At 37.2% G+C, this 25,827-nt stretch overlaps 1 protein-coding gene across 1 annotated transcript in view; it reads right to left on the reverse strand.

Moving 5' to 3' along the window:
• F8 (coagulation factor VIII) overlaps positions 1 to 25,827 on the reverse strand; it is a 108,855-nt gene that overhangs the window by 73,906 nt on the left and 9,122 nt on the right. The window contains exons 5-10 of the mRNA XM_045538788.1: positions 25,378 to 25,494; positions 15,489 to 15,710; positions 12,420 to 12,681; positions 11,966 to 12,137; positions 5,522 to 5,615; positions 1,062 to 1,276 (exon numbers count right to left, since the gene is read on the reverse strand). Of these exons, the coding sequence (XP_045394744.1) occupies positions 1,062 to 1,276; positions 5,522 to 5,615; positions 11,966 to 12,137; positions 12,420 to 12,681; positions 15,489 to 15,710; positions 25,378 to 25,494 (1,082 nt within the window). The remainder of the gene's footprint in view (positions 1 to 1,061; positions 1,277 to 5,521; positions 5,616 to 11,965; positions 12,138 to 12,419; positions 12,682 to 15,488; positions 15,711 to 25,377; positions 25,495 to 25,827) is intronic.

Consider the following 25,827-nt stretch of genomic DNA (forward strand, 5'->3'; position numbering starts at 1 on the left):
AGTCCTCTTCCAAAAAATGATAGAAAAACTACAATTAGGAGAAATTTGTCAGGACAGGTACTTAGCCAAATTTGTGATTCTATGGGACTAGTAGGAATCTTATGTATCATAAATAACCACATGAACATGTAGTCAAGCCTCAGCAATATGGCAATGAGTTATTCTGGAACCAAGCAATGAGTTATTGTGAAGAACTAAGCTTTCTTTTTTCTGAAAATTTAGCTTTTTTTCTTTTTTGAGACAGGATCTTACTCTGTCACCCAGGCTAGAGTGCAGTGGTGCCATCAGAGCTCACTGCAGCCTCAAACTCCTGGGCTCAAGAGATCCTCCCTCCTCAGCCTCCCAAGTAGCTGGGACCACCAGGTGCATGCCACCACACCCAGCTAATTTTTTAAAATTTTTTTGTAGAGACAAGGTCTCACTATTTCCCAGGTCTCAAACTCCTGAGCTCAAGTGATCCCTCTGCCTCAGCCTGCCAAAATGCTAGGATTACTGGCATGAGGCACCGCACCTGGCTGTTAGCTTTATTTTTTAAAGTAGGAGAAGTGGTTCAAATTCTAACCGTAATCTGAAATATTTTATATTTTCCCCTGTATTTTGCTTAACAAATATTTATCAAGCTCTTACTAAATGCCATGCAGTTTCCTACATGCTGCAGATATGTTAATTTTGAGGTACTTTCGAGTCACCCATAATGAGATGTCCAGGAGAGAAGTCTAGGCTGTAGATATAAATTTGTGGGTCATCTGAAAATAGGTGGTAATTGGACATGTAAAAATAGGTAAGACCACCTAGAGAGAGTTAAATCCCAGACTTGGAATGAGTATTACAGAAAGACTCTAGGGCCCAGATTCTATGGCCTATCTATCCAGCAGTCAAGGTTATTACACGAAACTCAAACTCAGTAAAAGCTAAGCAGAACCCATCTCATTTCTTTCATTGGCCAATATTGCAGATTACTATAGTCTCTGCAAACTATAGAGGGACATACACAGACAGTTCATATGCATCTCATTCCGTTTTTAGTTTCAAATCCAGTACTTAGAAAGGGAAGAACTCACCTGGTTTCCTCTTTGATCTACAGATTCTTTGTAGCAGATGAGGAGAGGGCCAATGAGTCCTGAAGCTAGATCTTTCTCCCGATTAATGAAACTAGAGTAATAACGGGTCAAGCATCGAGGATCCGATTTCGTTGGCCCATCTTCTAGAGTCACTGTCCATTTATACTTGAATATTTCTCCTGGCAGAATTGGCAAATCTTTCAAATGTTTTATACCTACCCACACCCAAACCCAGAAATAACTTGATTAGAGTATAGCAAGTCACATACTGGTAATCATGTTGTTATTCCAAGGGTTCTACAAATCTATATGCACATATTAAGTTTCTCAGTAAATGGAAACTAAAATTGCCTCTATTAGAAGTTTAAGATTCACACAATTTTTTTTTTTACAATCAAAAGCTATAGTTGATTATTCAGCTGACTGAGAATTTCAGGCCTGAATATATGCCAAAGGACTGGGCACTGAAGTTTAAACTCACATAAGGTATTAAGAAATGTGAGGCTGGGCGCGGTGGCTCACACCTGTAATCCTAGCACTCTGGGAGGCCGAGGCCGGTGGATCGCTCGAGGTCAGGAGTTCGAGACCAGCCTGAGCAAGAGCGAGACCCTGTCTCTACTAAAAAAACAGAAAGAAATTGTCTGGCCAACTAAAATATATATAGAAAAAATTAGCCGGGCATGGTGGCGCATGCCTGTAGTCCCAGCTACCCAGGAGGCTGAGGCAGGAGGATCGCTTAAACCCAGGAGTTTGAGGTTGCTGTGAGCTAGGCTGATGCCACGGCACTCACTCTAGCCGGGCAACACAGCGAGACTCTGTCTCAAAAAAAAAGAAATGTGATATCTGACCCCTGTTAGGACAGTTCAGCAAGAACTGAGACCTGCCCTCAGGTTAATAGGTCTTTGGTACAAGAAATGTCTGATTTTAGTAATTAAACCTCACTTTTCGGTATGTTTAATAACTAAAGATCCAATCTAAATCAAAATTTTAATTTCATTTCCATTCTAAGCTCTCCTTCATCCCATTAAGTTATGTCTGACTTATGGTATGTCTTTTCAGTATTTCTCAGCTTTCTTCTCTTCCCTCTTACAGGGGCTGGGAGTATGGGTGGGTGGGGATTAGAAGTATATGGGCTTTCAGAATTCTCCACATAAAAAGCAGGTTACCAGTAACTGTGTTATGTATGCTTCCAAATTTTAGGGTACACATTCAAAATTTCCCCAGAACTCTGTCACAATGCCCTTCTTCCATAAAGGAATGCAAATCAAACTGGCGTTAGAATTCTCATCAGCAACAATGAATATTAGAAAAGAGTGGATGGCAAATTATTTATAACCATCCTGTCTATACATCATGTGATGCAGAAGGACTCAGAAAGTTGACTCTCTATGTACTGTGTATTTAGAAGTTACCTGAGGTTATACTTCCAGAAAAGCAAAAGAAGAAATGAAAAAACAGAAATGTACAAGATAAGGGAGGTAATGTCACAAACCCACAAGTCCAAATGAAAAAAATCTAAAGATGCCAGCTTTGAAACAGGCCTAGAAAGCATATAATCCAAATTAAAGCAATAAATTGGTGAACTACAAGAATGTCTTTAAGATGAAAAAAGAGGCTGGGCATAGTGGTTCACACCTGTAATCCTAGCATTTTGGGAGGCCAAAGTGGAAAGATTGCTTGAGGCCAGGAGTTTGAGACCAGCCTGAGCAACATTAGTGAAACCTACCAAAAAAAAATTCTGTCTCTAGCTGAGAACCGTTAAAAAAAAAAAAAATTAAATTAAATTAAATTAAAAAATTAGCCGGGCGTGGTGGCACATTCCTATAGTTCTGGCTACTTGGGACGCTGAGGCAGGAGGCTCACTTGAGCCCAAGAGTTCGAGGTTACCTGGGCAACAGAGCAAGACCCTGTCTCCAAGATAGAAAGATAAATAAATAAATAATAATAAAGTCTTCACTTCTTAGCATTGACTCACACTCTCCTTGAAAGTTGTACCTCTCTCCTGATTTAATAAAGATAAAAGAAAAAAAAAAGAAAAAAGATTTGGATACCAAGCAATAAATGGAGTGATTAAGAAGGTGAAAGGCTTTAGAGGTATGGTAAACAAGCATACATTTTTTTTCCTAACAAAAGAAGAGAAAGTCTTACTTCAGGATACAAACACAAAAATTATGATAGCATGGTCCTAATAGAAAGAAAATTAAAATTTTGCATGATTTTGAACTACTGATAGAGAATAAGAAAGGAGAATCTATTTGACCTTTTTTACTGTTGTTATTTTTAACTGACATAATAATCGTATATATTTATGGGGTATGGTGTGATATTTCCATACATGTATATAATGTGTAATGATCAAATCAGGGTAATTAGTACATATCCATCACTTCAAACATTTATCATTTCTTTGTGCTGGGAACATTCTAAAACCTCTCTTCTAGCTATTTGAAAATATATAATAAATTATTGTTAACTATATAATTAACTGTAGTCACCCTACTGTGCTATTGAACACTAGAACTTATTCTTCCTATCTAAGTATAATTTCCAGCGGTCCCCAACCTTTTTGGCACCAGGACCAGTTTTATAGAAGACAATTTTTTCACGGACAGCTGGCGGGGAGGGAGGGGGCTCGGGGCGGGGGCTGGAGGCGGAGCTCAGGTGGTGATGCCCCCCCTCGTTCCTAACAGGCCACAGACAGTACCGGGCCTCTGCCCAGGGCTTGGGGACCGCAGTGTTAAGCAACCTCTCCCACTCCCTCCTCCTCTCCACCCTTCCCAGCCTCCAGTTGTCACTATTCTATTCTCTACTTCTATGATATCAACTTTTTTATCTTCCCCATATTATTTTATCTTAATCAGTAAAATCATGTGAACTGCAGACAAGGGAACAATCACAGCATATGACTCAGTTCTGCAGTAAACATTTATAGAAAGGAACTTATACAATAAAATAATATAAATGCTGTTTTTTTGGATTGTTAAATTTTGTAATAAATATGTAGACAAAGCAAAGAAGATAGATTTATTTAAAATTTCAATACAAAATGTAAATGTTATCAGCTTTAGTTTTATAAAAGTAAAGGTATGGCTGGCAGCCACTGAGAAAAGGAAGGGTAGCGGAGAGGAAAAGGGGAGTCCAGAGATATTATCTAATCATGAAGATTAAAAAGTGTATGTTTAGTATATTTTTATAGTTCTAATGACAGCCAATTGAGGAAATAAAAACACTGATGGAACTGTGAAACTGGAGTGGAGCTAAATCCTTACTTAACACAAAATAAAGTAAAAGTTGAAAAACAATTAGCAGTGTAAGTAATTTTTTAGACATGTAGAATATTCATAAAAAATGAAAGAATAGAAAGAATATATGTATAACATCCAATCTACTAAAAGGAAAAATAAATAATAAAACTGACAAAAGAAACAAAAGGCTAAATAATTGTAATTAAAATATAATATTACCAGAATAAACACAAACAAATCAGTAGTAACATAAATGTGACTAGGCTAAACATAAAATAAACAAAAATATGGGAAACTAACATTGCGGAAAAGATAAATTAGCTAAGCATACATGGTAATACTAAAATTAGTGAAATAGAATTGAAGTTAAGGAGCAAAACGGAGAATCAAGAAGGACATTTTTATTTATAAAAGCAACAATTCATGAGATAGATAATGTCATGAATCTTTTTTTTTTTTTTTTTTTTTTTGAGACAGAGTCTCGCTGTGTTGCCCGGGCTAGAGTGAGTGCCGTGGCATCAGCCTAGCTCACAGCAACCTCAAACTCCTGGGCTTAAGTGATCCTCCTGCCTCAGCCTCCCGAGTAGCTGGGACTACAGGCATGCACCACCATGCCCGGCTAATTTTTTTTTCTATATATATTTTTAGTTGTCCAGATAATTTCTTTCTATTTTTAGTAGAGACGGGGTCTCACTCAGGCTGGTCTCGAACTCCTGACCTCCAGCGATCCACCCGCCTCGGCCTCCCAGAGGGCTAGGATTACAGGCGTGAGCCACCGCGCCCAGCCAATGTCATGAATCTTTAAACAACAAACAATATAGTAAATAAAAACTTGAGCTGTAAACTATTCAGAAATGAAAAGTAAAGAGATTACTAGTTATAAAAAGTATGGAATATAGCCCCAAACTATACTCAGAGAAAAAAATATCATCTTAAAAACCAGAAGAACCAGCTTCAAGATTTTAGGGCACTAGTAGTGGTTGCAGTAATTGGCTGTGCAATAGTTCAACATTACCAGTAAGTAATAGCAAAAGCACATCAGGTGACTCTTCACTAACTTACATGAGATATCACCTAAGGATTCCTAGAATTGATCTGGAATAACTTTAGATTGGGGCTTGAGGTCCTATGTTAACAGCTGGGGAAAGAACCAACCAGCATAATTTTAGTTGTATCTACAGATAAGAAATACCTATAAATGAAGCTAACACTTACCTTTTGGCAATCTCCCTAAGTGCAAAGGACTGACATCAGTGATTCCATGAGGGTAGATGTTATATGGTCGGCTTGCTTGATTCTTAAATATAATCTGAAAGTATAAATGAGATGTAAGATAAGTCTTAAAACAACAATTAGGAGCAATAAGAAAACTGTGGCTTGACTCCAGATAAACAAAAGCAACCTGTATCCATATTATAGGATTTTAAGCCTATGGTAGAGCTCAAAATATTTGGTCTTCTCATGAAATTGCACGGACAGCTATGGTTGTCCCTCAGTACCCACTGGGGACTGATTACAGGACCCCCCCAAAATCTGCAAGGTTTGAATCCTGATATAAAATGGCATAGTACTTGCATGTAACCCATAAACATCCTCCTTTTTCCTTTAAATCATCTAGATTACTTATAATACCTAACACAACGTAATGCTATGTAAATAGTTGTAGTATTTTCTATTTAATCTTTATTGTTGTATTTTTTAATTGTTGTGTGTTTTTTTTTCCCTGGAGTATTTTCCATTTGCACTTGTTTGAATCTGAAGATGCAGAACCCATGGATATGGAGGGCGTACTTAGGTTTCTTGCTAAAGGTCCCTTTCCATTTCTGTCTTTTTTTTTTAAGGCTGGTCAAGTGAAGCAGTGGGAGTGGAGAAGGAAGAAAGCAATCTGTAACTGGTTGGGATCAATTAGTTGTAAATACCACTGCACTTGGACCAACCCCTTTCCATGTCTTTAAAAATTATTTCAGTTGCTTCAGAAAGCATTCCCTTCACCTCCTAAAACTAATTGACATTTGGATATCTGCCAAGGACGCTGTTCCCCTCAGCCTTCTCCATAATTTGGGCACTAAATTCCCCAACACTGCAGAGGGAGACAGTGCTCCAGGTGATAAAATTTTCACTGAATGAGCAGGCATGACCAGGAGAGGAGGACAGTTGATTATGGCATCAAGCAAGGGTAGCAGGTGGTATCATCTGACTTCATGAGCTTTAAAAGAAAAAAAGAAAGGAAGAGCAATAACATGGAAGCAGTGAAGAATCTTGGAGACATCAATTCCACCTCTGTATCTGAGATTGTGTGGTATGAGGATAAAAATCTAACTTCCACTTGTGTTCTTTTGCTAAAACCCAGTCATTTGGTAAAACCACTAAATAGCCTATTCCTTACCTATACCTAAGCAGCAAAATGATGCTTCAAATAATAACAGTTTTGTTTATTCCTTTCCAATATTAAATTTTTCTTTTTTCTCCTAAGAACACTGGCTAGGGTTTCCAATATAATATTAAATAGAAGTGATGATACCTGTCAACTGTGTCTTGTCCTGATCTTAAACAGAAGGATTTCTGAGTTTCACCACCACATGTGATAGTTACTATAAGTTTTTTGCAGATCTTTATTAGGATAATGACAATGATTCCCTTTTAATTCCAATTTTCTGTGACTTTGTATTATGAATGGATGTTAAATTTTGACAAATGTTTTTTTCAGAATCTATTGAAATTATCAAATGACATTTTCCCTTTTATGTGTTAATATTGTAGGTTATCACATTTGATTTTCTAATGTTAAACTAACCTACTACTCCTGGGATAAATCAATTTGGTCAAAATGCATTATATTTTTCATATATTGCTGTATTGAGTTCATAAAATTTTGTTGAAGATTTTTGAACTCATGTTTGTAATGCAATTGGCCTATAATTTAAATTTTCTTTTCTCACACTGTGCTGGTCAGGTTTACAACCAATGTTATGCTAGCCTAATAAAAAAGAATTGATGGGCCTTTCCTTTTTTCTTGTACTTTACGTTTTAAATTTTAATATAAAATTGTTTATTTCTTTATATAAATTGTTAATAACATGGCGATTCTTCTAGGTTGATAGCAATTCTATTTCAACACAGGAAAGATATGATTTCATTATCTTCTAGATTCCTTTGTTGCTCTAAAGAATAAGCTGTTAGTCTATGTGGCAGTTTTAAAACATGCTCCCCAGTTCTTTGACACTTCTCCCATCAAGAAGGAGGCCAAATTTTCCCCCTCTTTGATTCAAGATGGGCTTTGGCTGCTTTTAACTAACAGATTATAGCATAAAGTATTGTGTGGACTTCTGATGCTGATCATAAAAGGTGACTCACTTTCTGACTTGCTTGCTAGAACACATACAGTTGGAGCCCTGAGCCATCATCTAAGAAGTCCCACTGCTCTGAGGCCATTGTAGTGTGAAGAAGCCAAACCACATAGACAGGCCATGTGTAGGTGCTCTGGTTGGCAGTTTTAATCTTTAAGTCATCACCATTCAGGTGCCAGACACGTGAGTGAAGCTGTCTTGGTCCTTCTAGATCAACTAATCAACACCAACTGACCTTGGTCAATGCCAAAGAAATTAAGAATTGCCCAACTGAGCCCTGCCTGAACTCCTGACACACACAATCTGTGAGAATAATAAAACAGCTGTTGTTTCAACCACTAAGTTTGCAGGTAATTAGGTACACAGCATTAGTAACCATAGCAGTTTAATTATATTCCTTTGAATATAATCTTTTTCTGTCTGATTTCTTTGTCCATTTAGAAATATGTTTATTGAGATATAATTCATATACCACAAAATTCACCCATTATAAGTATACATTTCAGTGATTTTTAGTAAATTTATAGAGTTGTGCAATCATCACCATAATCCAGAATTAGAATATTTCTATCACTCCAAAAAGATTCTTCACATTGGGTTGCAGTCAATTCCTGCTCCCATCCCCATCCCCTGGCAATCAATAAAGAGCTGTCTGCTCTATAAATCAGCCTTTTCTAGATTTTTCATATAAGTTAAATCATATAATATGTAAGTTTTTATTGTCTGACTTCTTATATGTTTTCAGTTTCATCCATGTTGTCTCATGTATGAGTAGTTCATTTCTTTTAATTGCTGAATAGTGTCCCAATTATATGAATATATCACATTTTGTTTATCCACCAATCAGTGAACATGTGAAGGGTTTTCAGTGTGGGGCTATTATGACTAGTACTGCTATGAACATTTGCATAACAAGTCTTTGTGTGGAACTATGTTTCCATTTCTCCTGGATATACATCTAAAAGTAGAATTGCTGGGTCACACGGTAACTCCATTTTGAACATTTTGAGGAATGTCCAGTTTTCCAAAGTGGCATCACTATTTTGCATTCCCACCAGAAATTTATGAGGGTTACAATTTCTTCATGTCCTTACCAACACTAATTATCTATCTTCTTCATTATAGTCATTCTAGTAGGTGTGAAGTGGTATCTCACTGTGGTTTGTATTTGCATTTCTCTGATGTCCAGCATCTTTTCAAGTATTTATTGGCCACTTTGCATATCATCTTTTGAGAAATGTCTATACAAATCTTCTGCTCATTTTTCAGTTGGGTCATTTGCCTTTTTATTATTGAGTTGTAAGTGCCTTTTATATATTTTGGATACTAGATCCTTATCAGATATATGATTTGCAAACATTTTATCCTATTCCATGGGTTGTCTTTTCACCTTCTTGTTAGTGCCCCTTAAGACACAAAGTTTGTAATTGTGATGAAGTCCAATTATCTGGTTTTTTTTCTTTTGTTGCTTGGTGTTATATCTAAGAAACCATTGTCTAACCCAAGGTCACAAAAATTTATTCCTATATTTTCTTCTAAGAGTTCTATAGTTTTAGCTCTTGAATTTATGCCTTTGATCCATTCTGAGTTAATGTTTATGTATGGTGTAGGATTTAACAAGGTGTCCAGAGCATAACTTACATAAATCAAAGAATGAAGTAGATCTATATGTGTTGATATGAAATGGTATCCAAGCTATGTTTTTACATTTTTAAAAATCAAAGTATGAAACAATTTACATAGTGCTTCAGTTTTTGTGTTGAAATACACCCCCCACACACTTGTATATGTATACATTGTTTTTGGAGGGGATATACAAACCTATAGCAATGATCGCCTGTCAGAATATGGGACTGAAAGTCTGGGAGAGAAGAAAATTTGCTTTTTATTGTATACTCTTTCTTGTATTTTGAATTATTTTTACTAGCTAATTCAAAAATAGGTAAACAAAAGTACCCCATAAATACATACATATTTATACAATTATGAACTTTTTAAATTAATAAAAAATAAAACCATACAATCTTCAGAAAATGGAAAAAGAAAGAAAAAATAAAATTTATGAAGAAAAATTGTATAAGAATAGCTAATTAAAATTTTGAATAAGTACAATGAGAGAAGACTGATTACAAGGTTACAGCCATTAAAACAGTGTGGTGATAGATTAATTAAAGAGAATTAAAAATCCCAGATTTTAGCAATTTCATATATGATAAAGAATGCATTTTCACATTGGTGAACAAAGGATTGATTGGGCCAATTGGCTGCCATTCGGGAAAGTTTTTACTTGACACTATGCACTAAACCCAAAAGTAACTTCCAGAGTAATTAAAATGCTTATTGTAAAAATAAAACTATAAAAGTAAAAGAATAAAAATATACAAGACTGTTTTTATAATCTCTTGGGTGTGGTGAAGACATTCCTAGGCAGAAAACATGAATGCAAAAAAACCCAGAGAAATATCAATGAAAAGACTGAAAAAAGATAAGAGATTTTAGGCATGATGGCTCACACCTGTAATCCCAACATTTTGGGCAGGGAGATCGCTTGAGGCCAGGAGTTTGAGACTAGCCTGGGCAACACAGCAAGACCCTGTCTCTAAAAAAAAAAAAAAATAGAAAAAAGATTATTTTTTTAAAAAAAGATAAGAGATTTTGACTATATAAAGATCAAAAATATTTGTAGGACAAAAGATATCATAAAGGAGTTCAAATACAAGTGAAAAGCAAGAAAAATATTTGAAAGATAAATAGCAATGTGTCAATAATGTGTAAAGGCCCTTTACAAATGCATAAGCAAATACAGCTGTCCAAATAGAAAACTGGACAAAATTTACCATCAGGCAATTCACAGACAGAGTCATACAAATAACCAACAAACATGAAACAATATACAATGTCACTACCACCAGGGAAATGCAAATGAAGACAACGTATAAATATTTTGCTCATCAAATTGGAAAATTTTCTGAAGGTTTATAATGTATGCTGTTGACAATGGTGTGGGGAAAGGAATACTCATATACTTTTGGTAAGGGGTGTAAATTGGTTCAGAATTGCTGAAAGTCAGTTATTTAAACCATTGTTCGTTGAAGATTCTGTTACTTGCAGCTTCAGCATTCTTAATATCCTACATCAGGGGTAATGCTGAAGCTGCAAGTAATAGAATCCTCAATGAACAATGGTTTAAATAAATAGGGGTTTATTTTCATTGCAAGAATTTTGGAGATAGTTGGTTGCATCAATTCAGCTGCTCAAGAAAGGGCTGGATAGTAAATAAGCTCTGTGAGTCCTATCTAGTCTCTGTCACATATTTTCCTTCCCCTTCCCCTGTCTCCCTCCTCCTCCTCCTCTTTGTTCTTTTCTTTGCAACCTTTTAAAAATGTAAAATCCCTTCTAAACTCACAGACTGTCCAAAAGCAGGCCACAAGCCAAATTTGGGTCACAAGCCATTTTCTGGTAACTCCTACACTATAAAATTAGTGGAAAAAATTCTGGAAGGATATGTGTCAAAGTCTAAGCAGTGAGTATTTCAAAGGAGTGGCAAGTTTAATGAGTGACATCAAATTTTTATGCTACATACTCATACTTTAAGAATATGTATACCATGGAGTATTACTCAACTATAAGAAATAACGGTGATATAGAATCCCTTTTGTTCTCCTGGAGAGAGTTGGAACCCATTCTATTAAGTGAAGTATCCCAAGAATGGAAAAACAAGCACCACATGTACTCACCAGCAAATTGGTTTCCCTGATCATCACCTAAATGCACATTTGGGAATGACACCAATTGGATATCAGACTGAGGTGGGGGGTGGGGAGAGGGGATGGGTGTATACCTACATGATGAGTGCGTTGCGCACCGTCTGGGGAATGGTCACGCTTGAATGTGCTGACTCGGGGGGATGAGGGTGGGGGGAAGGGATGGGGGTATAGCTACATGATGAGTGCAATGCGCACCGTCTGGGGAATGGACACGCTTGAAGCTCTGACTTGGGGGGATGGGTGGGACATGGGCAATATATATAACCTGAACTTTTGTACCCCCATAATAAGCTGACATAAAACAAACAAACAAACAAAAAGCCCCATAAAATTGGCATCTCTGAAATGCTCTAAATTAAAAGACAAAGATTGCTGAATTGGATTTAAAAAAAAGAATATATACTCAGGATTTATTTGTATAACATTTATCATTTTTAAAAGATCATATCCATTGGAGACGAGGCTGAATTATGAAGTATTTTGGAAACTCAAAACCCTCCAGACTTCTTCTTCTTACCTGACCTTAAATCTTTTCCACAACTTACCAACAGTGTGTCTCCAACTTCCCCATAAAGTAAAGGTCCCAGAATTCCTGATTCATACTGAATAGCTTCACGAGTCTTAAAGGTTTCATCTGTGTATGCCATAAATCGAACTTTTTTGTACTTCCTACCAATCCGCTGAGGACCATTGTTCAAATATTGACTTTTATAACTTCTGTATGAAAGACAAAAAGATGAGAGGTTGGAGTGGAAAATTATTGATAGGCTCAAATCCAACTCTAAAATAGCTGATATGATTAATCCAGGTAAGGAGCAAGGAAAATACAAGCATCTCTGATGGTTAGCTGTTAGTCTCCAAATATGTTAACATCCTTGCCATTTGATTCCATACCTGTACCTAACCCTAAATATGGCTTAAAGCTTTGTTGGTTTGAATAACTGGAAAGAACCTTTTGAGTATGGGGAAGAGATATTGCCAAAATCAAAAGGTGCTTACCTATCATCAGGGGTGAGGACTGAGGGAGCATAGTCCCAATCCACTTCTTCAGCAGAAATGTAATGTACCCAGGTTTTAGGATGCTTCTTGGCAACTGAGCGAATTTGAATAAAGGAAGGAGAGTTGTCATCATCAAACTTGAACACATCCATTTCAGAGTCAGCAAGATCATTATCATAATCTTCGTCTTCTTCATTGTTTTTCATCCGTAGTTGGGGTTCTTCTGGGCAGCTATCTACTTTGACATAAGCTTCCATGCCATCTGGGGTCAGACAAACCAAACAATATCAGACTCTCACAAGAATTTCCTGCCTTAACTTCTATGACTTTTTTCTCTTTTATTAGGCCTTCAGTGCTCTCTCCTAAGCGACCCCCACTCCACACCAATATCCTTTCTTGGAACTCTTCGTTATGTATTTATTCCTTTATGGATTACCTGATACTTGCTAGTTTCTTCCTTTGGTCTTTGCACTCACCATTACCCTTCTTCCTGACTCTCCTCCGCATAAGTTTTACTCCTTTTTCAAAACTTACTCTTTTGCTCTTATAATACATATGAATATTTCCCTTATGGAACTGGCTTTGAGCCTATCACTCACCCACACCCAAATTATAAAAAAGGGGACTTGAGGAACTGCGTAGTTTCAGCCAGAGCAGCTCCCCATTCCCACAGTGACCTGACAATTTCTATATTTACTCAATCGGATTATAATACAGATCATTTATTTAACAATAGCTTAACAGGAAAAATGTCAGCATAGATGTAAATTTTAAGATATATTCTAAGTTTATGAAAACATGAAAAGATACAACTTAAAGGAGATATGTATTTTAGGAGCATATCTGCCTGTGACTAGTTGTAAACCCTGTGGCAAGTCTGTTTAAAATTCTTAGTCTCATCTTTATGCTTTATAAAATATGGATATTAATAATCCCTACCTATTTACACCATAGGGCTATTTTGAATATCAAATACTTCTAAGAAGGGAGACCTGTTTACTAGATTATGGGGAACGGGACATCTCAAGATAAAAGGTTTTGTTTGAGGTCTAATAAGGTAAAAGATTTTTCTGAAAAATGAGGATGAAAATCAGTGGTGAGAACCTGTCAAAAGGACAGAACAAAATAAAACAAAACAAAAAATAAACTCCTCTTAAAATGAGTCAGGCTCAAATTGGGTAATGATCAATCTGTATTCAAGGAAATGACCTATTCCTCTGTGTCTGCAGAATTTTGTTTGTGCATCAACTTCCTGTTACTCCCCCGATATGACTCTTGTCCCCTAATGTCTTGTCAAAATCCCATAAATATTATGTAACATACTGTAAAAAGAGGTTTCTATTCTTAATCACTACAGAGGACTATAAACAAGGTCACTGATATAACATAAGGGGAAAAATGGTGGATCTTGCCATGCAAGATCAAATGTTTTTTCTAAAGCAAATGAGAAACCTGAAGAGAAGGTTAATATGAGAGCAATAGGAACAAAGAAGTGCTGATAAACACGACAGATTAGGGTCTCCCTAACATTTTTATCCAACAACCTTTCTATGGTTTGAATGTTTGTTTGTTCCCTCCAAAAGTCATGCTGAAATTTAATTTCCATTGTGACAGTATTGAGAGGTGAACATTTAGGAGATGTTTAGGTCATGAGGGTTTCGCCCTCATGAATGGACTAATGCTGTTATCATGGCAGTGGGTTCACGGGAGTGGGTTCTTTACTGTGGGAGTGGGCTTGCCCCCTCCTGCTCTCTCTCTCACCCTGTCTTTGCCCTTTCGCCATGTGATGCCTTCTGCCTGCAGCAAGAAGGCCTTAGATGCTGGCACCTTGATATTGAACTTCCCAGCCTCCAGAATTGTGAGCCAATAAATTTCTGTCCATTAAAAATTACTCAGCAGCCTGAGCAAGAGTGAGACCTCATCTCTACTAAAAAAATAGAAAGAAATGATTTGGACAGCTAAAAATATATCTAGAAAAAATTAGCCGGGCATGGTGGCGCATGCCTGTAGCCCCAGCTACTCGGGAAGCTGAGGCAGTAGGATCACTTGAGCCCAGGAGTTTGCGGTTGCTGTGAGCTAGGCTGACGCCACGGCACTCGCTCTAGCCTGGGCAACACAGCGAGACTCTGTCTCAAAAAAAAAAAAAAATTACTCAGTGTGTGGAATTCTGTTATAGCAGCACAAACTGATTAAGACAGTCCTCAATGGCCACAATAGAGGAGTAAAGAGGGTTATTAGTTTAATATAAGTAAGAGTTTGCAGAGTAAATACACAAGAAGAAAAATGGGGATAAAATAATGATGCAATCTGAATTTGCCCAACTGGTAGTTACAAATGAAGTCACATTAACAATAAATTGAAACTAGGTATCATTGTCCCTACTTGCTTACACAGGACTTTTGACCCTTTGCAAAGTCCCCATCAGGTAGTCCTTGAAAACTTCATGTGATGCCTCACATATCCTAACCAGCTTCCACTCCCATGTTGCTTCTCCTAAAGTCTACTACCTCTTGACGTGCCCCAAGTTTCCCAGGTGTCTCTCCTCCAGCTGTCTGGTACCTCATGTTTAGCACTACAGTATCCTCTCATATTTGCATTTACTGCTCTGGGCATCACTACTTATATACTGGAGTCCTTATGGTTACAACTGAGGGAGTGATCTTTTTTCCATTTCACTAGATTTCTCTTCATAAAACACCTCTTCAGGTACAACCTTCAGTCCCCGTCTCCATAGTATTGAAGCCTAGTTAATGAGATCAAGCTGGGAAATCAATGACATTCTGTCTTCCCCGTTTTCCCTACCTCATTCATCCCTGAACCACCTCTTCTCCTTCTATCACAGGCATTTAACTAAAAATCCACCAGTACTACTAATACTCAAGCCCTCTTATACTCAAGGTAAAATCTTTACTCTGGAAGGTAGCAACTAGGGGCTCTCAATTGAGGTCTAACATGGTAACTGTATGCCACCCTCTGCAACCCACCATATTCATATACACTGTTCACTAAATTCCACTAAAAGTAGAACTTGATATTTGTAATACTCATTTTTAAGATCCAAGATATTACCATGTTTGTGGGAAGAGATATGGCAAAATAGTAGAAACTGTCCAAGGTCCATCAGGAGTGTCTGAGCAGTAAGGAAAGTTATTGGTGAGATTTCCAAGGAGGCCTGGCGATGGTTCCTCACAAGAAATGTGTGACCCTCGAGGAATATTGAGTGAACTTCAGGAGTGGTGCCCATTCCAATCACATGCCAATAGACTGATTTCCTGTGGCATCCAATCAGACCTGTAAAGCAGGAATAAGATAGCTATGGGCTAAGAAGTAGAGAATTTGAAATGGAAAACACTTGCTAGGACAGGAAGGACAAATTGACTTAAACATTTTATCATTACCTTGACTTGTAAACAAACTTACCAAGGACATTGGGGTACTATCAAACTAACAGCTCTTGCTGAGATCACCAATCACCACCATGCTGCTAAATCCAATGGACATTTTTCAGTCTTCATCTGCACCTGTTGACTATTCATTCCTTCTTTTTTTTTTTTTTGAGAGAGAGTCTCACTCTTTTGCCTGGGCTAGAGTGCCGTGGCATCAGCCTAGCTCACAGCAACCTCAGACTCCTGGGCTTAAGCGATCCTTCTGCCTCAGCCTCCCAAGTAGCTGGGACTACAGGCATGTGCCACCATGCCCGGCTAATTTTTTTCTATATATATTTTTAGCTGTCCAAATAATTTCTTTCTATTTTTAGTAGAGACAGGGTCTTGCTCTTGCTGAGGCTGGTCTCAAACTCCTGACCTTGAGCGATCCACCCACCTTGGCCTCCCAGAGTGCTAGGATTACAGGCGTGAGTCACTGCGCCCAGCCCTGTTCATTCCTTTTTGAAACTCTCTCCTCCCCTGGCTTCTGTGCCAGCACCTCTCTGTTTTGTTCCCCTACTGTTCAGATTGCTCCTTCTTCTGTTTCCTTTCATGACCTCTCCTGGAACTCCAGACTCATGCATCCCATCACCTTCTCAATATCTCTACATGGATATTTCATAAAACCTACATGTCCCAAACCAAATTTACAATCTTCATCACCTCATGCGCTTTCAGAGTTCCTCATCTCAGTGAATGGCACCATCCTGCATTCAATCATGAAAGTGAGAGTTATCGTTATCACCATTCTCACCTCCAATAGCCAACCTGACTTCAACCATGGCAATATAATTAATAACAGCTAACATTTATTGAGCATTTGTTTTATGTCAAGCACTGTCCAAAGATTTTACAATTTTTAACTCATTCATTCTTCATAACAGCTCTATGAGTGTAGAAACTACTATTATCATCCCTCTCTTATAGGAGAGGAAACTGATGCCCAGAGAGGTTAATTAACTGGCTCAGGATTTGAACCCAAGCAGCCATATATTCTGATCCCACACTGTCAACTATGAGGGCACAGCTATCTCCTAGTTTGGTTCTTAAAGCTTTCAAATATATCTATTTTTCTCCATCATTACTACTACTGTAATCTTAATCCAAGATATCATTATCTCTTATCTGAACCACTGATATAACTTCTTTACAAGTCTCTCCACATTTGGTCATATTCTCCTCTAACCTTTTCACCCATAAGGAAACTGATGTAATATTTTTACAATTCAGATCCTCTAACCTAAAACCCTTCAGTGGCTGTCATTCCACATAGAATAAAGTCCAAACTCTCTACTAAGGACTAGAAGGCCCTAATTGGTTTAATTCCTGGTATCTCTCCAATCTCATCTCACATTGTCTCATTTCCCTATTCTTTTAGTTTTTATTTTTATTTTTATTTTATTTTATTATTATTATTATTATTTTTGAGACAGAGTGTCACTTTGTTGCCCGGGCTCGAGTGAGTGCCGTGGCATCAGCCTAGCTCACAGCAACCTCAAACTCCTGGGCTTAAGCGATCCTCCTGCCTCAGCCTCCCGAGTAGCTGGGACTACAGGCATGCGCCACCATATCCAGCTAATTTTTTCTGTATATATTTTAGTTGGCCAGATAATTTCTTTCCATTTTTTTTAGTAGAGACAGGGTCTCGCTCTTGCTGAGGCTGTTCTCGTACTCCTGACCTCGAGTGATCCACCCGCCTCGGCCTCCCAGAGGGCTAGGATTACAGGTGTGAGCCACCGCACCCGGCCTGTTTTTTTTTTTTTTAATTTTATTTCAGTTCATCATGGGGGTACAAAAGCTCAGGTTATATACATTGCCCATGTCCCGCCCATCCCCCTGAGTCAGAGCCTCAAGCGTGTCTATTCCCCAGACAGTGCACCTGGCACTCACCATGTAGTCATACCTCCATCCATTTCCCTATTCTTGATCCTGTTTCAAAGTTCAGTTCAAGTTGGGATGTCCTCAGGGAATCCTCCTCTGATTCCCCAGTCTAGGTCAGACTGCTTTATTATATGTTTCACTTAGAATTATGTAGTTTTCCTTCAGAACAATGCTCAGCTTGTAAATTTGCATTTATTATTATGATTATTTGATTGCTGTCTCTCTCTACTATATGCTACATGAGAGCAGGGACTTGCATGTTTTTAAATTTAATTTCTTTTGTAATTCCAAAATTATGCATATTCATTATGGAATTATTGGAAAATACAGAAAAGAATTAAGACAGAAAATATCCCTCTTCTTCCTTCATTATTTTCTTGGGTTGAAGAATCTCCCAAATTCTTCTTTAAATTACTCTCTACTTTTACTGTGGCTTCTAAGGCCTTCCATTTCTGAAAATGTCTTTTTTCATCCTATAAAACTGATTATACATTCTAGGTTCAAAATAACTTTTCCCTTAGATCTTTTAAGATATTTTGCTCCATTATATTGTAATTCTAATTCCAATTCTTTTGCATTCTGACCTGTTTCTCCAAGGAGAAGCTTTAAATATCTTCTCAATGTGCTCTGCAATGCCACTATGATAAATGGGGGATGGGTGTCTTCTTTGTTTATCTTGATGGGCAATTTTATTTTTTAAAACGTTTTTATTGACACATAATAATTGTACATAGTTATGGGGTAAAATACAATGTTTCAATACATGTATATACTGTTTAATGACCAAATCAGGGTAACTAGCATATCCATCACCTTAAACATTTATCATTTCTTTGTTGTGAGAACATTCAAAATCCTCTCTTCTAGCTATTTGAGATATGTTATGCATTATTGTCTACTACAGTCACCCTGATGTGCGATAGAGCACCAGAACTTATTCTTCCCATCTAAATGTAACATTGTACCCATTGACCACCCTCTCCCCATCACCTCCCACCCCCATTTTCCCCAGTCTCTGGTAACCACTATTCTATTCTCAACTTCTATGAGGTCAAATTTTTTAGATTCCACTTATGAATGAAATCATGCAATATTTATCTTTGTCTGTCTTATTTCACTTAATATAATGTCTTTCAAGCTCATCCATGTCTCAAATGACAGGATTTCATCTTTTTTATGGATGAATAATATTCCATTTTTTTTATCCATTCATCCATTGATGGACATTTAGGTTGATTCTATATCTTGGCTATTGTGAGTAGTGCTGCAACAAACAAAGGAGTGCAGATACCTCTTGGACATACTGATTTCATTTCCTTTGGATATATATACCCAGTAGTGGGATTACTGGATCATGTGGTAGTTCTATTTGTAGTTTTTTGAGGAATCTTCATGTTCTTTTCCATAGTGTATGTACTAATTTTCATTCCCACCAACACTGTATGAGGAGTGTTGAAGTTTCCTACAATTATTGTGTTGCTGTTTATTTATTCTATTGGGTCTAGTAGTGTTTGTTTTATAAATCTAAGGGCTCCAGTGTTAGGGGTGTGTGTGTGTGTGTGTGCGTGTGTGTGTGTGTGTGTGTGTGTGATTACTATATCTTCCTGTTGAATTGATACCATTATCATTATATAATGACAATCTTTGTCTTTTTAATGTTGTTGATTTAAAGTCTTTTTATCTGATATAATAATAACTTCATTATTTGGTCTTTTGTATTTTTTCATTCTCTATTTTAATTATTTTTCCTCTGATCTTTATTATTTCTTTCCTTATACTAATTTTGGGTTTCATTTGTTCTTGTTTTTCTAGTTCTATGAGATGCATCATTAGGTTTTTTTTTTTTTTTTTTGACAGAGTGTCACTTTGTTGCCCGGGCTAGAGTGAGTGCCCTGGCATCAGCCTAGCTCACAGCAACCTCAAACTCCTGAGCTTAAGCGATCCTACTGCCTCAGACTCCCAAGTAGCTGGGACTACAGGCATGTGCCACCATGCCCGGCTAATTTTTTCTATATATATTTTTAGTTGTCAGGATAATTTTTATTTCTATTTTTAGTAGAGATGGGGTCTTGCTCAGGCTGGTCTCGAACTCCTGACCTCGAGCGATCCACCCGCCTCAGCCTCCCAGAGTGCTAGGATTACAGGCATGAGCCACCGCGCCTGGCCTTTTTGTTTTTTTTTTTTTTTTTGAGACAGAGTCTCACTCTGTTGTCCAGGCTAGAGTGAGTGCCGTGGCGTCAGCCTTGCTCACAGCGACCTCAAACTCCTGGGCTTAAGCAATCCTCCTGCCTCAGCCTCCTGAGTAGCTGGGACTACAGGCATGAGCCACCATGCCCGGCTAATTTTTTCTATATATATTTTTAGCTGTCCAAATCATTTCTTTCTATTTTTAGTAGAGACAGGGTCTCGCTCTTGCTCAGGCTGGTCTTGAACTCCTGACCGCGAGCGATCTGCCCGCCTAGGCCTCCCATAGTGCTGGGATTACAGGTGTGAGCCACCGTGGCGCCCTCATTCGGTTGTTTATTTAAGTTCTTTCTCCTTTTTTGTGATACAGGCTTTTTTTGGTATAAACTTTTCTCTAAGGACTGCTTTTGTTATATCCCATAAATTTTCGTATGTTGTGTTTCTATTTTCATTTGCCTCAAGAAATTTTTAAATTTCTTCACCGACCCATTGGTTGTTTAAGAGTATGTTGTTTAATTTCCATGTATTTGTACAGCTTCCAAAGTTCCTCCTATTGTTGATTTCTAGTTTTATTCCATGGTCGTCAAAAAAGATACTTCAGTTTTTCTGAATTATTTAAGACTTGTTCTGTCACCTAACATATGATTTATCCTAGAGAATGTTCCATGCGCAGTTGAGAAGAATGTGAATTCTGCAGCTTTTGGGTGGAATGTTCTGTAAATGTCTGAAGTGCAGTTCATATCTGATGTTTCTTTGTTATTTTCTGTCTGGATGATCTGTCCGTTGGTGAAAGGGAGATATTGAAGTCCCTACTAATATTTTATTGCTGCCTATCTCTCCCTTTAGATATATTAATGTTTGCTTTATATATTTAGGAGTCTCAATGTTTGGGGTGTGTGTGTATATATACATATATATAATATATATGATTGTTATGTCCTCTTGTATCAACTTCTTCATCATTATATAATGGCCTCATTTGTCTCTTGTTATAGTTTTTGACTTAAAGTATATTTTATCCGATATAAGTATAGCTACTTCTGCTTTCTCTTGGGTTCCATTTGTATATAGAATATCTTTTTTCATCCACTCACTTTCAGTCTATGTTTTTCCTTACAGGTGAAAGAATATCTGTTAGGAAACATATAGTTTGAATTTGTTATTTTATCCATACAGCTACTCTCTATTTTTTAGTTGGAGAATTTAATGCATTTATATTCAAGTTAATTATTGATAGGTAATAACTTAGTACTGCTATATTTTTACTTGTTTTGTAGTTATTTTTATAGATCCTTTGTTTCTTCCACTCTTACTGTCTTGCTTTATGGTTAAGTGATTTTCTCTATCAGTATGCTTTTATTCCTTGTTTTTTTTTTTATTTTTAGTGTATCTATTAAAGGTTTTTGCTTTGTGGTTACCATGAGGCTTACCCAAAACATCTTATGGTTACAACAGGTTATTCTGAGCTAATAACAACTTAATTTTGATCACAAGAAAAAGAAAAAAAAAGTTCCACTTTAACTCCATTACTCTTCCACATTTTATGTTTTATGTCATGATTTATATTTTTTATATTGCTTATCCTTTTACAAATTATTGTAGCTTTTTATTGTTTTTATTCACTTTTGTCTTTTAATCTTCCTACTAAAGATATAAGAAGTTTATGTCCCACAATTATCATGTTAGAGTATTCTGACTTTGTCTGGATACTTACTTTTACCTGTTGGTTTTATACCTTTGGATGTTTTTGTGTTACTCAATAGGATCCTTTTCTTTCAATTGAAGAACTCCCTTTAGCGTTTCCAGTAAAACAAGTCTGGTTGTAATGAATTCCCTCAGCTTTTGTTTGTCTGGGAATGTCTTTATCTCTCCTTCATTTTTTAAGAATAGCATTGCTGGGCACAGTATTCTTGATTGAAAGATATTTTTTTCCCCCTTCCACACTTTGAATATATTATCCTACTCTCTCCTGCTCTGTAGGGTTTCTGCTGAGAAGTCTGTTGCCAAGCATGTTAGAATTCCCTTATATATTATTTGCTTCTTTTCTCTTGCCTGTTTCAGGATCCTTTCTTTGTCTTTAACCTTTGAGAGCTTGATTATATGTTTTGAGGTTGTCTTTTGGGTTGAATATGATTGGTGATCTTTGACCTTACTGTATCTGGATATTTGTATCTTCTCCAGATTTGGAAAGCTTTCTGCTATTATAGAAAGAAAGCTCTGAATAAGCATTCTCTAGCCCCTCTTGAATGTCAACAACATATAGATTTACTCTTTAGATGGTGTCCCATATATCCCATAAGTTTTCTTCATTATTTCTCATTGTTTCTTTTTTCTTCTCTGACTGTATATTTTTGTATAAACTGTCTTCAAGCTTGCTGATTCTTTCTTCTGCTTGACCATCTCTGCTGCTGATGCATTTTTCATTTTGTTTATTATCCTTTTCAGTTCCAGGATTTCTGTTTAATTTTTTATATTTCAATTTCTCTGTTAAATTTCTCTGATAAATGTCTGAATTGTTTCTCTGTGTTTTCTCAAAGTTCACTGAGTTTTCTTAAAACAGCTATTTTGCATTCTTTGTCTGCCAGATCATTCATCTGCATGTCTTTAGGATTAGTTACTGGTACCTTGTTTTGTTCATTTGGTGAGGTCATCTATCCTAGGATATTCTTATTCTTTGTAAATGTGCACCTCTGGCTACACATTGAAGAATTGGGTATTTTTCCCAGTCTTTGCAGTCTGGCTTTGTTTGTGATTGCTCTATTTCAGAGGGCTTCTTTAGAAATTGAGTGGACTGGCTGTTGTATTCCATTTCAGCACAAGAGGGCACCCTAAGGCCAGGTTAGATGCAAGTCTCATGATGGTTCTGCTGCTAATGCAGTGTCCAACTTGGATGGGCCTGTGGGAGATCCACAGATGGCACACAGGCCATGTGGGAGAGCCAGCCAGGCCCTCAAGTCTGGAGGATCTGTGAACCATGCTTCCCACATCATGGTGCCCATAAAAAGCCTCCTTGGTGCAGCATCTCCTCTGGCAGAAATGGTGAGCCACCACCAAGTTCCACATGTTGGCAGCCACTAGTCCCACCCCCTCTCTTTGTCCGTAGCTGGCCTTGAGTGGTTCAACCCAGTTGCTACTTGTAGTCCTCCCCACGGACTGATGCAGAAGTGTATTTCCTATGGAGGGACCTGGTATGGTGGTGAAGCCAAATGTCTGCCTCCAGATCATGTTTTTCCAGTGTAGAAATCACGAATCCAGGGGGATTTTCCACATTTGGTACTGTAATGGCTTGAGGGGAAGGACCTCAGTCACAAAGAACCAATCCCCTTACCATACAAGTTTTAACTCACCTTCATGGTCCAAAAGGGCTTCACAGTCTCACTAGTGTGTTCAGGTTTTCTTAGCTCTCGTGAAGGTAATTTCATGCATGGATAGTTCAATTTGATGTTTCTAAGGGGAGATGATTGTTGAAGAGTCCTATTCTGCCATCTTGGTCCACCCATCATACACTATTTAAATTAGACATCTGGAAATGGAGGGCTAGAAAGAAGACAACAGAATCCACAGCCCCTCTCCTCAAGTTTTGTCCAGTAGAACACAGTGTCCCTATAATTTAGGGGTCAGCAACCTTTTTTGATGAACACTAAATGGAAAAGATGCATAGGGAGAAGTATGTGGGAAGGGGTTCAGGGCTTCCATGACCTCTCTGGGTGCATCACCCTCCAGGAACCTCCATGTGTTCAGGTATTTGCAAGCTCCAGAAGGGCAATTTTAATATGAATACTTATATCTTTTAATTATTAACATTTTCTTCTATCGTTTCTTTGATTTTTAAATCTGTCTTAAAACATATAGTTCACCCTTGAACAACACAGATTTGAACTGCATTGGTCCATTTATATTCATATTTTTTCCAATAAATATATTGGAAAAAATTTTGGAGATTTGCAACAATTTGAAAAAACTCAGACAAACTCTGTAGTCTAGAAATATTGAAAAAATTAAGAAAAAGGTATTTCATGAATGCAAACTCTATATGTAGATACTAGGCTATTTTATTACATAGTATCATAAAATATACACAAATCTATTATAAAGGTTAAAATGTATCAAAACTCAAGCACAAAAACCTTTACAGACTGTAGATGGTGCCATTCCCAGTTGAGAGAAATGTAAACAAATGTAAAGATGCAGTATCAAGTTATAAGTGCATAACATATACTGTAGTATATACTATACTACTGTAATAATTTTGTAGCCACCTGCTGTTGCTATTGCAGTGAGCTCAAGTGTTGCATGCCTCCACTTAAAATGCCATGTGATGCTAATCATCTCTGCATGAGCATTTCATCTCTCCATTAAATTGAGTATCACAGCAAAAAGTGATCTCTCACAATTCTTGCATATTTTTCATTGTGTTTTGTGCAATACCATGAGCCTTGAATAACCCATATGAAGTGCCACTAGTGATGCTGGAGTTGCACCCAAGAAGTAAAGCAAAGTCATGACATTACAAGAAAAAGTTGAATTGATTGATATCTACCATAGATTAAGGTCTGCAGTTGCAGGTATCCTCAATTTTAGACAGATGATTCATCTTATAAATAGACGACATAAACTCACAGTATTGACAAATACAGTACAGTACTGTAAATGTATTTTCTCTTCCTTATGATTTTCTTAATAACATTTTCTTTTCTCTAGCTTAATTTATTATAAGAATACAATATATAATACATATAACCTATAAAATACGTATTACTCAACTATTTATTTTATCAATAAGGCTCCCAGTCAACAGTAGGCTATCAGTAGTTGAGTTTTGGGGCAGTCAAAGTTATACACAGATTTCTTTACTGTGCAGGGGTTCAGCATTCCTAACCTCCAAACTGTTCAAGGGTCAACTGTATTCTCAATCTCTTTTCCCTTTTTGCTTTAGCTTTGTAGGAGATTTTCTGTATTCTTCCTACCTCCTATTGAGTTTGTATTTCGAAAACCATATTTCTAATTTTTATGAGGATGTTCTTGCTCTGATTGTTTCTTTTTCATGGAATCCTTTGTTACTTTATTAATGCAGTATCTTCTTGAATGTTTATGAAAATACTAATTAAAGCTTTTGACAAGTTCTGTTCTGAGTATTATGTATTTTCTTCTGTGATTATTATTTTCTTTGTTTATCTTTGCTTATCCCTTGTATATATCAGGCTCTTCTTAAATGTCAGTTAATCCTTGGTTGCCCGCTTATATTTAAGCAAAAGGAAAGAGAAATCTGACTGTGAGCTCTATGTATATGGGCAGGCCTTCATTTTCAGGAGAATGAAAGAGAAATCAGCCACTATACTTTAAGATCTCCAGCAGCCAGAATTCAGTGGACTTTCCTCTGGGATGCAGATCTGCTTGAGAACTAAAGAAGAGAGTTCTGGTGCTGAATTCAGAAAACCCTGAGGATTGCTGAGCAGGTGTGTACATACCTGGCAGAGATCTGTTTATATAGCCATTGACCGAGTGAATTTTAGGCCAGGCCCCAGCGGATGCAGTATCTGTATCTTGCATCAAAGGATTCTTTGTTTCTGAGTGCCAACTTTTCCCTGATGAGAGAGGAGGCAAAGATAGAGCCAGCTAATCATCTGTCTCATGAATGACCCTCCCTTTCTCCTTCCCTTCCTCCCTTAGGGCAAAGATTGCTCAAACTGGAAGCACTTTTGTCAGCAAAGTAGGCACAGATGACCTATCTTCTCAAAGTCAGTGAGAGGGAGAGAAAAGACAATTACTAAAAGGCAGACATTTCTTGCTCAAACCGATTATCTCTCCCAATATTTGTCTATGACAATAGATAAGAAGGGATAATGACAAATGATAACTAGTAGAAGAGAGAATATTGGTTACTTTGAGCCATGAAGATTTAATTATTTGTTAGGTAA

This window comes from Lemur catta, chromosome X (genome assembly GCF_020740605.2).
Source record: "Lemur catta isolate mLemCat1 chromosome X, mLemCat1.pri, whole genome shotgun sequence".
NCBI classification, from domain to species: Eukaryota; Metazoa; Chordata; class Mammalia; order Primates; family Lemuridae; genus Lemur; species Lemur catta.